The sequence below is a fragment of the Sinocyclocheilus rhinocerous genome, unplaced genomic scaffold (genome assembly GCF_001515625.1).
Source record: "Sinocyclocheilus rhinocerous isolate Xijiao unplaced genomic scaffold, SAMN03320098_v1.1 scaffold429, whole genome shotgun sequence".
Lineage (NCBI taxonomy): Eukaryota > Metazoa > Chordata > Actinopteri > Cypriniformes > Cyprinidae > Sinocyclocheilus > Sinocyclocheilus rhinocerous.
Genome location: NW_015665829.1, coordinates 256,470 through 269,959, shown reverse-complemented (window position 1 = coordinate 269,959; position 13,490 = coordinate 256,470). Strand labels below are relative to the sequence as shown.

The 13,490-nt window shown below is 37.7% G+C and overlaps 1 protein-coding gene across 1 annotated transcript in view; it reads right to left on the bottom strand.

Moving 5' to 3' along the window:
- The window catches only part of LOC107731565 (dysbindin-like), a 39,368-nt gene that overhangs the window by 815 nt on the left and 25,063 nt on the right, over nucleotides 1–13,490 (bottom strand). The window contains exons 2-3 of the mRNA XM_016542681.1: nucleotides 2,882–3,034; nucleotides 1,410–1,553 (exon numbers count right to left, since the gene is read on the bottom strand). Of these exons, the coding sequence (XP_016398167.1) occupies nucleotides 1,410–1,553; nucleotides 2,882–3,034 (297 nt within the window). The remainder of the gene's footprint in view (nucleotides 1–1,409; nucleotides 1,554–2,881; nucleotides 3,035–13,490) is intronic.

The window sequence follows — 13,490 nt, the reverse complement described above, 5'->3', positions numbered from 1 at the left end:
TGTTTGGACTCTCATTCTGACGGCACCCATTCACTGCAGATGATCCACTGGTGAGTAGGGTTGGGTATCGTTTGAATTTTATCGATTCTGATTCTTATCGATTCCTAGTTTTGATTCCAATAAGTGGCAATGTTTATGCTATCTTTAAAATAGCATCATATGACCCCTTTAATGACAGGCAGCGCGTTTATTAGGCTGCTGTCTCTTTAACACCGAACGCACGCAGATCTAAAAATACTGTACATGTGTGTTTTCTTTCTCATCTGTTTATGTTCACGTAAGACAAAAACGGCTGTGTTTATGATGATATACTGACGTAGTTTTCTGCATATTGGTCGACAAATATGAAAGAAGTCAGTTTCGGCCCTGAACAACCTTTTCTGCAGTGGAAATACACGGAACGGTTCGGGAACGGACACAAACCGGGAACCCGTACCGCGACCTCTGTTCTCTGTGCTCGCTGCACGCAAACAGGGCGCAAGTTCTTTCCGTTCCTGCACTTAAATCGTTTTTAATCACATTAAAATGCGAACACAGGAATCGTTAAGCAGAATCGAAATACACGCGTCTTATCGAATACCCGGTTATTGGAAATTTGGAATTTGGTTTTCGATACCCAACCCTACTGGTGAGCAAGTGATGTAATGCAATATTTTTCCAATTCTGTTCTGAGAAGAAACAAACTCACCTACATATTGGATGGCATGAGAGTAGGGTTGCTAAGGGGTGGAAAATTTCTGAAACTTTCGGAAACTTTACAGGATTTTGGGGAAAATTTGCCGCCACTTTTGAGTGACACTCCCACATCTCAACATCCAATCGACATCCGAAGTCCAACCAAGTCCCCAACCTACATTCAGTCTTTTTCTGTTACACTTCAATGCATCAAAATACAGAATAAAAAATCATGCTAGCAACATGCAACATGCTAGCATTAACCTCTAGTGGAATGTATTGCATATCATATCAGATTCCATTTTAAATTCAGTTAGGCTGCATTCATAGGTAGCTGCTTATGTAGACTAGACAGTGAGGCAGTGCACTTGATTTTGGAACAGGAAGTCCAGTGTCCTGATGTTGCCTGTATAATCCAGAGAACTTGGCTTTCGGTGCAGCTCAATGTAATTACTGATTAGAACCTGTTTGTTCTTCTCTGGATGCAATCAAACAGCACAGACATCATCTCAGCGTGTTCTGCTGACGGCGGAGCTAAATGTTGGCTCTAATTTAATAGCATCTCAGCATTAGTGGAGCTAAAGAGTTCTTTAAACATAAGGAGGGATGCCATACCAGGAAGCCACTTTCATCACTAGCTAAGAGTGGTTAATGGCACACGACAAAGCAGAAGCACCTATAGAGGGTAAAAATATTGATTGATGGTTGGAAAATGTCACTATATGTATGTATACCAAGTAACGGTGAAGCCACACTGTTGTCCTCGCCACCAGAGTTGAGAAAGACGTCCAATGCCTCATGGTCAGACATGTCCATTAGGTCCATTTGCTCCAGCATGTCCACGTTCACCTCCATTGATGACATGCTTCCTATTGTCTCTGTGAACCAAAGGAAGAGCAACGACATCACTTCCTGCAACCTCATACTTCAATCACTAAGATGTATCAAGGATTTGAGTCCAGGATGATCGTTTCAACACATGGAGTTCGCATCTCTGTGGACAAAGAAATCCTTCATGTGAGTTCTTGGCTCAACTCTTGCCAAATAGAAGAGCAAATTTGCTTGTGTCAGATCTCATTTGATGTACAGAGCTATGTCCTGGATTCGTCACCTTGCAGTTATGTTGACTCTTTGTTGTCATTAGCGCATGCTTCACAAACACAGATTGCGGCGTGAGGCATGCCCGTCACATGTGCGTGTGTGAGCGTGACATCAGTAAGCAGAGCGGTGAACTGCGTACCTCAAGGTTGTGTAAGAGCGCAGCGGCACAGGGAGGTGGACAGCAAAGAGAGAGACATGTTAGCTCCCCTTTACAGTATTGAGACACAAACACAACCACACACTCATACACTCAGTGTCTGTGTGTGTGTGTGCTTTGAGAGAAATGACACAACACAATTTCAGTCCATACTCCAAAACTATCCTGTTCTTGATTTTTCCTAAAGATTCATAGAGGATTGGTATATTCCCACCTTGCTGTACATAACAGCAATGAATCACTGGCTGGTCTTAGCCCCACCTTCGCTGCTTCAAGTCAAACATACCTATTTACTGATGAGATTTGACACTTGCACTCGGAGAAGGAATTGAAAACAGAGCTCCAAAACTTGCAAAGTATTTGTGTTTTTATCAGTTTTAATTCTGACACAACAAAACATTAAGATTACATGAAAAGAGTTTTACTGGTTAGTTGTGAGCATAAGCAGAACTGAAGGGTTTTTCTAGCCCCGCCCTCTGACTGATCTTAGCTCTGCCTCACTATTCTTCCATTAGCTGCTTCGGTGTAGTTTATCTACTATTGGGTCAGCATTACCCATTGGACTTGCTGTTCCACAACAACTCTCTTCAGCTGCTCTTTTGCACATTCCCATACACCATGAGTCATTTTATACGAATTGACCGGGTGGAAGATGAAAGCAACACTCAGTTTATCTGCTTCAGGGCTGGGAATTGCCACCCCAATCCAATATCTTGGGTGCTGTGGACCCGCCACTCTTATTTGTAATAACGACTGCTGAGTGTTTTTGTACCAGACCATCTCAGCAGACATTTCTCATATATATACTGTATAAAAAGGTTAGTTAAATTATTCACAGGGATACAGCATATTTACATTAGCTTTTTGTTAAATAGATTCTGTTTGTATTAGTGTCTGGCAAATTTTGATCTGGTCCTGGTTTGAGCCGAGGGCATGGGCATAGCTCACCTCTTCTCTCCGCGATCTGTAGGTATCCTGTAGACAGGTAGTGCTCCATGTCCTGCTGAAAAGCCTCCTCAAAAAACTTTTGCCTGTCCTTTAGTTTTACCTGCGGCTGGACAGGCTCCGCCTCCGGTACTCTCTGAGCATGGTCCATCTCCGCTGTGATTGGAGGACGAAAAGAAAGAGGTGTTAAGACAAACTTTGCTAAAGATTTTCTTAACAAAACCTGTTAAAATATTCTGAAAATTTAAGTCACCCATGCAAGACATTTCATTTTAGGGATGTAAACTAGCATTTCAAAAGACTTGCCTATAACATACAACCCTGTAGCTAATTAAAAAGTGCCAAAGCCCAAGTATTCTCTGAGACATCTTCAAATGATATAAAAACAAAGGTTTAGATTAAATCAGTCATTTTTCATTTTACAAATTTGCAGTGGTGGAGGTAACGAATTACAACTACTCACGTTACTGTAATTAAGTAGTTTTTTTCGGGTACTTGTACTTTTTTAAGTGTATTTTTAAAGCTGTGCGTTTACTTGTACTTAAATACAAATTAAGCAAAATAATCTACTTCGTTACTTTTAAATCATAGTTCGTTACTGAGTACGCCCACAATCTGAATTGATATTTAAACCTTTGATGGCACTTCAGTAGCCAACAAAGATATCCGATCGTGAAGGGACCAATAAAAGCCCTGATATCTGAACCGGGAAAAGCCGCCGCTGCAGCAGGTTTTGAAGAGCTGATTAGAGAGTGAGGGAGCTCAGTGTATTTTATGGACTCAAAGTTTGGAGAAACAAACTACATGGTAGTGTTATCATAAATATCTATATTTTGATACCGATATTGAAATAGCTGACATGGTCCCATTACTCATTTTCCACAGTATCTACCGAATATACACCGATACAAGCTGCGTCTCTCTTTGCTCTCCGACAGCGAGTTTGACACGCATCCGCCTCCTGTCAATTACAGAGTCTCAATGTCCGAGCGGGATTGCAGGTATTTCGCATAATTTTAATCATTCCCGCACAAATGTGGCGAGCGCTTTATTGTTACATGAGAACACAGTCATGTAATCGCAGAAAACTGGATGCGAGCTCTCAAATTGGCCTAACTTATACAAATGAACTGCATGTCCTCTCACTCCGATATTGCTTGTGCGCACTCAGACTGTGTGCAATCGCGATCTCTCCGTGCTTTTAAAGTAGAAATTATTTCTCTTTTGCTGGATTAAACTTTGTCAAAAGTTATCAGAATAGATCCACATCAAAGATGGAACTTTAATTTCTTTACAATAAGTTTATGCTAGAAATGTTTTGGAATGGGATATTTGTCTGATTTGTACATATAAATATCCTAGTCTGCCTATGCCGAGTTCACACTGCACGATTTTCAAAGTCGTCGGGGCACCGTGGTTTTCACACTGCACGACTATCTGAGGTAGCAGTCAGTCGCTGCTGTGTTCACATTGCACGATGGATCGGTGACAGGAGGTTACACACCGCATGACTTTACAATAGGAAGAATCGCCAACAACTCTGTCTGGTCCGCAAACTACGTTTCACAACAAAACACGCGAGAAGTGATAAGGAAATAATGCATGAACCCGCGTTCGTCAGACCGGCGTTCTCGAGCAAGACTGGAATTATTAAAAAATATATATATAATTGTCTGTGAGCTGATTTCCAGCTACAAGGAGAAAAAGAAAAACAGATTATGCAGGAGGGAGATGCAGGGAACAGGGATTGGGTGTTCTGCAAAGAGAGTAGCAAGAGGTGGAGTGGAGGTGCACCACAATAAAACCCTGCCCTTTATTCAATATTCCGTTTCACTTGCAAATACATCACAACACTGAAGTCAGTTGCAACTTCCGGTTCACGGGTACTTTAATACTGATATTTTTCAAGGTATTGAAGTTAGAAATTCCTGTATCATGACCACTAATTCACGTACTTTGTCAATAAGATGGTTTTGTTCAAAGTAGCTATTATCCACATAGATCCACATTGATATGAATATTTTTTGGTAATTCATTAAATATCGCCGGCTAAAAAGTAACTAGTACTCTGAGTAGTTTTTGAGAGGAGTACTTTGTACTTTTTCACCAGTACTTTTACTTGTAATTGAGTATTATTTCAGCAATGTAACAGTACTTGTACTTAAGTACAAATTTTCAGTACTCTTTCCACCACTGCAAATTTGTCATGAGTCACAACCATGAGGCAACATTCTGAACACACACACAGTACACAATGAGCTTTCCCAAAAGCATACTGGTCTGGACAGGACAGCAGGGGGGGTTGTCAGATCTGTCCAGCAGTGATTTTCAGATCTCTGCTCTGCACAGCTTGATCTGAATCAGCGTATTCACAGGTATAAAGATGTCCTGACACATTTTCCTAAAACTGGGTCTGGAGAATGCCGTAAAAAGCCCTGTGATGTGCTATAGTGTTTACCATATTGGTGAAAGTTCTGAAGGGTTAGGTTGTCTAATGGTTATAATTATCTGTTTTGCCTCATTAAATGTGCGTTCAAAAGTGCTAATTTAAAGCAATACAAAATAGTGTTTGTGTGAAGAGCCATCTGAATGGTGTAACTCATATAATATGAAGACTGTACTCAATAGTTTCCTTTTTCTTTTTTCTCGAGGTGTTTCACTAAATGGCAAAGAGTTATTGTGCTTTACCAGCGGAGATAACAGAGTGTGACAAAGAAAAAAATGAACGTAAATGGAACTACAGCACATACAAGGCGGAAAGATTTGATGACGGAGAAAACCTGAGTTTTTGATGACAAATTGCTGCATTTGTGTTGGGCAGGTAAGAGAATGAATGAATTGTGAAGACCGCTCTCAGTAATATCGCTGTAATTTACATAAAACGCAAAGACGATCGTGCTGACCGTTGGGGTGAGCATGAAGAACAGCGTTGCTAATGCTACCTAAAAAACTGCTAATGCAAAACAGTGAATTAAGTGGGGAAAATTATTGCAATTTGAGTTATCAGTAAGAGAAAGACTGTAAATTGTAGTCACACAGCACACAGTAGATGGCCTAAAGCTAATAGACAAGGACTTAAGACACACAACTCCTATTTTAATTTGATAGGATCTTTAAAATGTTTTAATTTGATATGAAATAAAAAATGTAAATAATTCACTTCACAAATGTAACAATAAATAAACTATTTAAAAATAATTTATGTTTAAATGCAATTTAAAAGTGATATGTGTTTTAATTTTTAATATGACCATTTAGTGGTCAGTTTGTAAAGTGTTTATTTAAATGTTTATTTTTTACTTTTAACTTGATAATTGTTATAGAAGTGGCACTTCTTGTCCTGCATACTGTAAAAATCAACCACGTATACAGTATTAACTAATGACATTGTTGGTTTAGTGTTTGTGGGAAGCTGAGGCCTCTGTCCATCCCTTGTTTACCAGAATTCCAGGTGTCTGCCGTATCACTCTTATCCTTTGTCTCGATTTTTCATATTTTGCAATCCTGTGGCTGGAGTGAATGTGCATCAGTAACTTGATTGTGGATAAAAGTAAGCGTGCTCATATTCCGTTTAGGAGAAAGCACAAATAAAACACTGTGTGTGTGTGTGTGTGTGTGTGTGTGTGTGATTTTACTTGGTCTGTCTGGATTAATGGCTGTGGTCGTCCTGAGGGAAGCAGCTCTGGTCTCTGGTCTTTCATCAAAGAGTTGTACTCCAGTTCACGCATGTCTTCTCTTCATTTACCATCACACACACTCTTTGACCAAAGGCCTGCTCACAGCACACACACACTCCAATACACTTCTGACTACACTTGAATCTAACTTTCCTGTTTTGAAGTGTGGACTCAGTCTCAATCTATAATATGGGCATCTACATACCACATAATACAGTAATCATTTAGCATGTCTACGACATGATTAATGTTCCCATTTTGTAATCGTTATACATTCATTTTCTCATAGTAATGCAAGTTATTATTATATAATGGTTCATTACAGCTAATTTAATTATGCTCTGTGCTTATGCTTGTGTTTTTGTGTGGATGTTGTAATGTGATTATGACTAAGAGTAATAGAAGAGTCTGTACGTGACACTGTAATATAGAGACATGTAATATTCTGTTCTCAGACTGCCAGACTGGTTTTGCTCCCAAAGTGCCGTCTGAGAGTATTTCCTCTAAGATATCGCTGCTCAGAAAGACAGTTCAGCTCGTGTTAGAAGTCCAGTTCTCCTTCAGACTGTTATTTCTCTTGAGACGAGCTTCAGTCTTTGCCGCTGCTGTCCAGATGCACTGACCTGAGACTGAACTGACTTATTTTCTCAACAAATACTGAGGCTTTAAGAGGACTACGGAGTTTTGAGTTAAGAAATACAGTTTTCTAGAGGCCTAGAGAATACTACAACTTTTATACAAGATACATTTCAAGTTCAAAGTGACCCACATTTGGGTTTTGATCACTGAAAATGTATACAATTTAACAATTTATTGCTGGAGCCATACTGAGATTCCAAAATCGCTGCATCATACAGGGCCTTAAAAACAAAGATACCAAAAGAAAAGTTTGTTAAGAATTAAAATCCAAATATGATATTAAGATATCCTTAATACTTAAGTTACAGGCATGCAAACTTTTGAATTTGAATTTATCGTCCCAAAGCCCATTCACACCAATAACTCTTAACTACATTAGCTGCATATTATCCACACAACACACAATAATGCTCTGTTTATTGTAAGATGTAAAAACATAACTGCTATGTAAGTGATCCCAATGATATAATTTCCCGTCATTATCATTATATTTGCACTCTACAGTGATTTTTAAAATGTTATGGTTATAGTTATTGTTATACTTATCATTCTTCGGGTGAACTGGCTTTTAATCTTCCTCTGGAGAATCTACAGAATTCAAGAGCGCTTGGATGCTGTATAAAGACTCCCATCTGCTCACAGCCACAATGTTCCCAACTTTGAATACACAGGGTATTTTTGTTGTTCCGGTAATAACTTCCATTTTGGAACAACGATTTGGGCAAACATTATGAACATTATATATAGTTACCTTTGTCCAAATAGCATGAAGTCAACACAAGGGGTCAGTTCATCTAAAAATGAAAATGCTGTCATGATTTATTCACCCTCATTTTGTATCAAACCCATAACTTTCTGTTTCTGTGGAACATAAACTAAAAAATTCAGCTTGTGATTCCAAGTTCACAAGTAATATGGATTACTTTCATGTTTCTTTTTTACTTATTACCTAAATAATATACTAATGTGTGAACTGAGTGTAATGTTTTCAGACAATTAACTAATCAGTATAATCAACATATAACTAAGAACTTAATTTATATATTTTACTTCTTTTTAATTATTAAAAAGTGCTCTTTTTTAAAGTACTTAAGAAACAGTCATGAAAGTGTACTCTAAGTACACTTAAGTGACCTTTTATTTCATTAATATTATATTATCTGCAAGTGCGAAAGGAAAAATTGAAATCGCATCATATGACCCCTTTAAAAACATACTTATAAGATTTGAAGTACACTCCTAGTGCACATTCAATGCAATTAAGCGCACTTGTTTTTCACAAGGGCTGTAAAATGCTCAATTATTCAGAAGATGTTTAATTTTCTGCAAAGCCAAGCAAACTACTTGCCAGTGCCAGAGTTCCCAGGATGCTCTTGTGTGTTTAGTCCTTATCTGAGGCCATGACGTAACTGTGTACTCATTGCTTGTGCCCAGACATTTGTATTCCTTCTTTTCATATAAAAAGAAGAATTTTGGTAAAAGTCCTAGAGGTAAGACACAGGCACAAGAGAGCAGGTGCTGACCTAAAGTCCGTAATGAGATGATCCCCAGAGAGAGGGAGATAGAGAGGGAAAGGAGGCTTAATATCCATCATTCTGATGGCAGTCATCTGGCTGTGTGATTTAATGCCGATTAATTGGATCTACTTATTGACTGTGTCATTCCGCAATGAGCGCATGAATGATTGCCTGCAGAATACCCCTACACACACTCCATCTATCTTGGTTTGTGTTCTTGTAATGGCTTCATTTGTGTGTAATTGCAATGACAGATTGCAGGGTCGTGGAAACAACACAGACACGCGCTGTGAGTGGAGTGAGCACTATTGAGTGGAAGATGATGTGCTTGGTTTGCCATATGGGCTGTTGTAAAGACTCATTCACACCAGCCGTAGTTCACGTCTTAGTCTTTGTGTGGCGACACCTGCGTCTCTTACTGTGCCATGCTCCATCAAATTTAGCCTCATTCAGAGCTCGTAACGTCACGTCATGAGATCGCAAGCTATTTTGTACACTACATGAAGGGTTTTAAGTATGAAGTGGTTAGGATTGAGACTGTTAAGGCAGAGTGAGAGGGAGTGTGGCTGTTCACGAGAGAGATTAAAACAGCACACCTACTGTGAGGGATCAGACTGCTAAATATGATAATGATATTTTAATTGCAAATGAATAAAACTATATGAGGGTTAGTTTTAGGCCTGATTCTGCTAAATCTAATGACATTTATAATACAATGCAAGACCAGGGATGAATATAGGATTTAATGACTGTTGTTTGTCAGTAGATATTTAACGGTAACACGTGATTGCATAATAAATACATTAAAAATGCAGTTCACACATACAACAACAATATACATACAGGGTTTGAAATTACCTTTTTCACTCACCAGCCAATTTGGCTACTAAATTTTTAAGTTAACGGCCATTTATAACTTCTACTAGCCAAAATACATAAATAAATAATTAAATAAATAAAATAAAAACACAAAGACAGATATAAACTAAATTTACTACACAGCTTCATATATAAATATATTTATTATAAAATCTGAATTTCATATTATTCCAGGGTATCTACAGGATTTTTTAAATCAAATTGAAGACTTTTTAAAATTTAAGACCTTTTTTAAGACCTGCACAAATGAAATTAATACCTTTATATACAGTTCAGTTACAGGTTTTTACACAAGCGAAACGTTTTCAGCACACATTTTGGCCTTTAAACCATTTTTAAGAAAAGGGATGAGTCAGAAGTATCAATTATTACATTAATTTAAACAATTATATCAAATATTATATTAATTTAATAACATATAAATATATCTTAATGTCTTAATTGTTCAGATTTTAAAATGCATTAGCATTAGCTTCTTGTCGATTCACCCATTCACATTTACAACATTTCGAGTGCGTAAAAATAGGGTCGATTTTCGCAATGGTCTGCACAAAAACAGCAGAAGGGCTTACTGAAAATGCAAATTCATCCTCTGCCAGCAGGAGGTGCTTTTGGAGCGGCAGAAATATAGCAGTTTCCACGGTGATGGCAGAAATTATTAAAAATAATAAGACAAAAACTAATTTTATTTGCTCATGTAAAGGTGCTCACCGTGTTAAAGTTCACTGCCAGTGTTAGTCTTGTCATTCTTAATGCTCCCAGATAGAGTTAGAAGATGTTTAATAAATGAAGGCTATGCAGAGAGTTTGACTGAAGTGCTCTCAGGAGAGCTGCGACACGGTACTGATTTCCTGTCTGCGTCTGCCCAGTATGCACACATATCGTGACTGGATTCTTTCACACATCAATAAACCACATTTCATTTGGAGTCAGCAGTGAATATTACGGGCCTCATTTTTCCTCTCTCACAGCGAGAGAGGGAGATCTTTACCAATGAGAGGCCTACAGAACTACATGGTTTATTGGACACACACACACACACACACACACACACATGGAAGGAAGTCCACAGTCTGCATTCTCTCTTCTTGCCATTCTTCATTTAGCCTGATGAGTCTGCTGTTGTGTTCCAGCATTCTTGCATGCCAACACCCATCAGTGTAGGTTTGTACGAGTGTGAACCTCCAAGCGGACTGAGTCATGCTGCTCCTGTCTGGACTGTTCTCTATCTAGTGCTGAGAAGTAGGTCATATTAATTAACTTCAAGAAATCTCAGCATGTGTTTGGAGAAAGAGCTTGACCTCCCGTAAACAACACAAAAACACAATTACTGTACACTAACACCACACCGTATGAATCCTGGATTCTGATTGGTTGACATCTATCTATCGTACTATCTGTCATTCTATCTATCGTTCTGTCATTCACTCATGTCGTTCACTATCTATCTATCTATCTATCTATCTATCTATCGTTATATAAATCTATCTATCTATCTATCTGTTGTTCTATCGTTATATACATTTATCATTCTGCCTATCTACATGTTGCTCAAAATGTATTATATAGTTCTCTGTGCAACAGTCTTACCCCCCAAAACATCTGGTCATTAGTTCATCGTATAAGTCATTAAATGCAAAATGGTTGATCTAGTTGTCATAAACTTTCAAGCATATTTTCTACACATTTCTATTAGACTTTGTGTAAATTTGCCATGAATTGTGCTGGGGAATCTTGACTTTCACTAATGAAGAGAATGTAGATCAGCTAATGATAAACCAGTTATCTGAAATAGCGCAAAGGTACATCTCATGAACCTTCAATTGGAAAGCATATATAGACAGAGGTTACCAATTGTGACAGTGGATATTTCCTCCCCGTTGGCCTGGCAAATGAACAGTAGCTCTGTGGCTGATTCTGCCTATCTATCTATCTATCTATCTATCTATCTATCTATCTGTTGTTCTATCGTTATATAAATCTATCATACTGCCTATCTATCTATCTATCTATCTATCTATCTGTCTGTCTGTCTGTCTGTCTGTCGGTTTAACTGTCTGTCATCTGTCTGCATGCATCACTTTTTTTATTGAGGTTCAATTTGTTAACATTATTGCATGCTTTAAGTGTCATGAACTAAAAATAATAATAAAAAACATTTACTGCATTTATTAATTCAGCTTAATGTTACAGTTTTTCTCAGTTGCTTTTGTGCATTTCTCAAATCATCCATTTTGTATTTTCGCCTTTGTGCCCATATTTCTTTTCTATATCACAATGACTTTGTAATGTTTTTCTTTGTCAGACCACTAGTAAAATGTAACTCTGAATCCTATCCTGTCTCTTTCAATCAATATGCCACATACAGTAATGTGTAAATGTGTACTTTTAAAATGGATATATGGCATACATAAGAAGTGCAGCCTTCTACATTTCAATACTGTAACTGTCATCCAAACTGTTGCCATAGTTTACATCAGGTAATACCAACAGAGTGCACTGTTATATTGATTGCATTTTGACTATCTTGTTTGTGAACAATGACACAAGGACTTTTCATTCTGATGGCACTGATATATCCATTGACATAAATACTTACTTTTGAGAGATGAACTAAAGATTTTGACTAAGTTACAGGCTTTTGCAGGTCCATTGTGTAGTGCTGAATTGTTTTGAGAAATGCACATACTTCTTTGCAAATATTAAGGATGATTCGAGAAATGCACCAAAGCGACTGAGAAAAACTGTAATCTCTCAAAAGTAAGTATTTGTCAATGAACATATCCGTGCCATCAGAATGAAAAGTCCTTGTGTCATTGTTCACAAACAAGATAGTCAAAATGCTTAGTCATGCTATCAGAATAACAGTGCACTCTGTTAGTATTACCTGATGTAAACTATGGCAACAGTTTGGATGACAGTTACTGTATTGAAATGCAGAAGGCTGCACTTCCTATGTATGCCATATATCCATTTCAAAAGTACAAATTTACAAATTACTGTAGGTGGGATATTGATTGAAAGAGATTGGATAGGATTCACAGTTACACTTTACCAGTGGTGTAATGTAACGAAATAATAATACTTTGTTACAGTACTTAAGTATTTTTTGGGAGTATCTGTTCTTTAATTTTTATATTTCAGCCAACTTTTACTTTAACTCCACTACATTTCCTAATTAAAATGTATACTTTTACTCCGATACATTTCCCCGAAGCATATTCATTACTTACTACAAAATAGTCAGAAGTCAGAAGAACACGGACTGCAGGAAAGCAGGTTTGATGAATCAGTGGTCTGGCGTTTGCAAGTTAGACTCCTAAAAAACACCTTTGTTCATGTGCAAACATGTGCGCACACAACCGCGGATGATTTCAGTTTCCACTTAAGTCGAGTCTGGGGTGTGCGATACACAGCATCGTCTATATAATTTAATATAGTTAACAATCTATATCACACAAAGAGTACAGATTTTCTGCAGATATCAGCATGATAACACATTTAATAATTCTATACAAGTTCTGTAAAGTTAGCAATAAGTGACTTACATTTTAGACATAATATTGCTTGTTTTTGCTCAATTTTGCCAACGAAAATAGTTCCAAACAAAGATCACAGCACTGTTTTGCATCTCCGAGCAATGGACGGTGTTTACTTATTGAATGAATCAGCTTTTTGAACGAATCGGTTGAATAAATGATTCAGTGATTCACTCACTAACACAGTCAAATGCTTTGTTCCTGAATGAATCAGCGGTTTGAACGAATCTGTTGAAGCTCAATGACTCACTCATTTGTCAGTCACTTGCTGTCACCTACTGGCAGTTTTAATTTCACATTTCGACTTTTTTCATGTTTTAAATTGTTTCAAATATCAGTATTCAACGTTTTATGTTAAAAA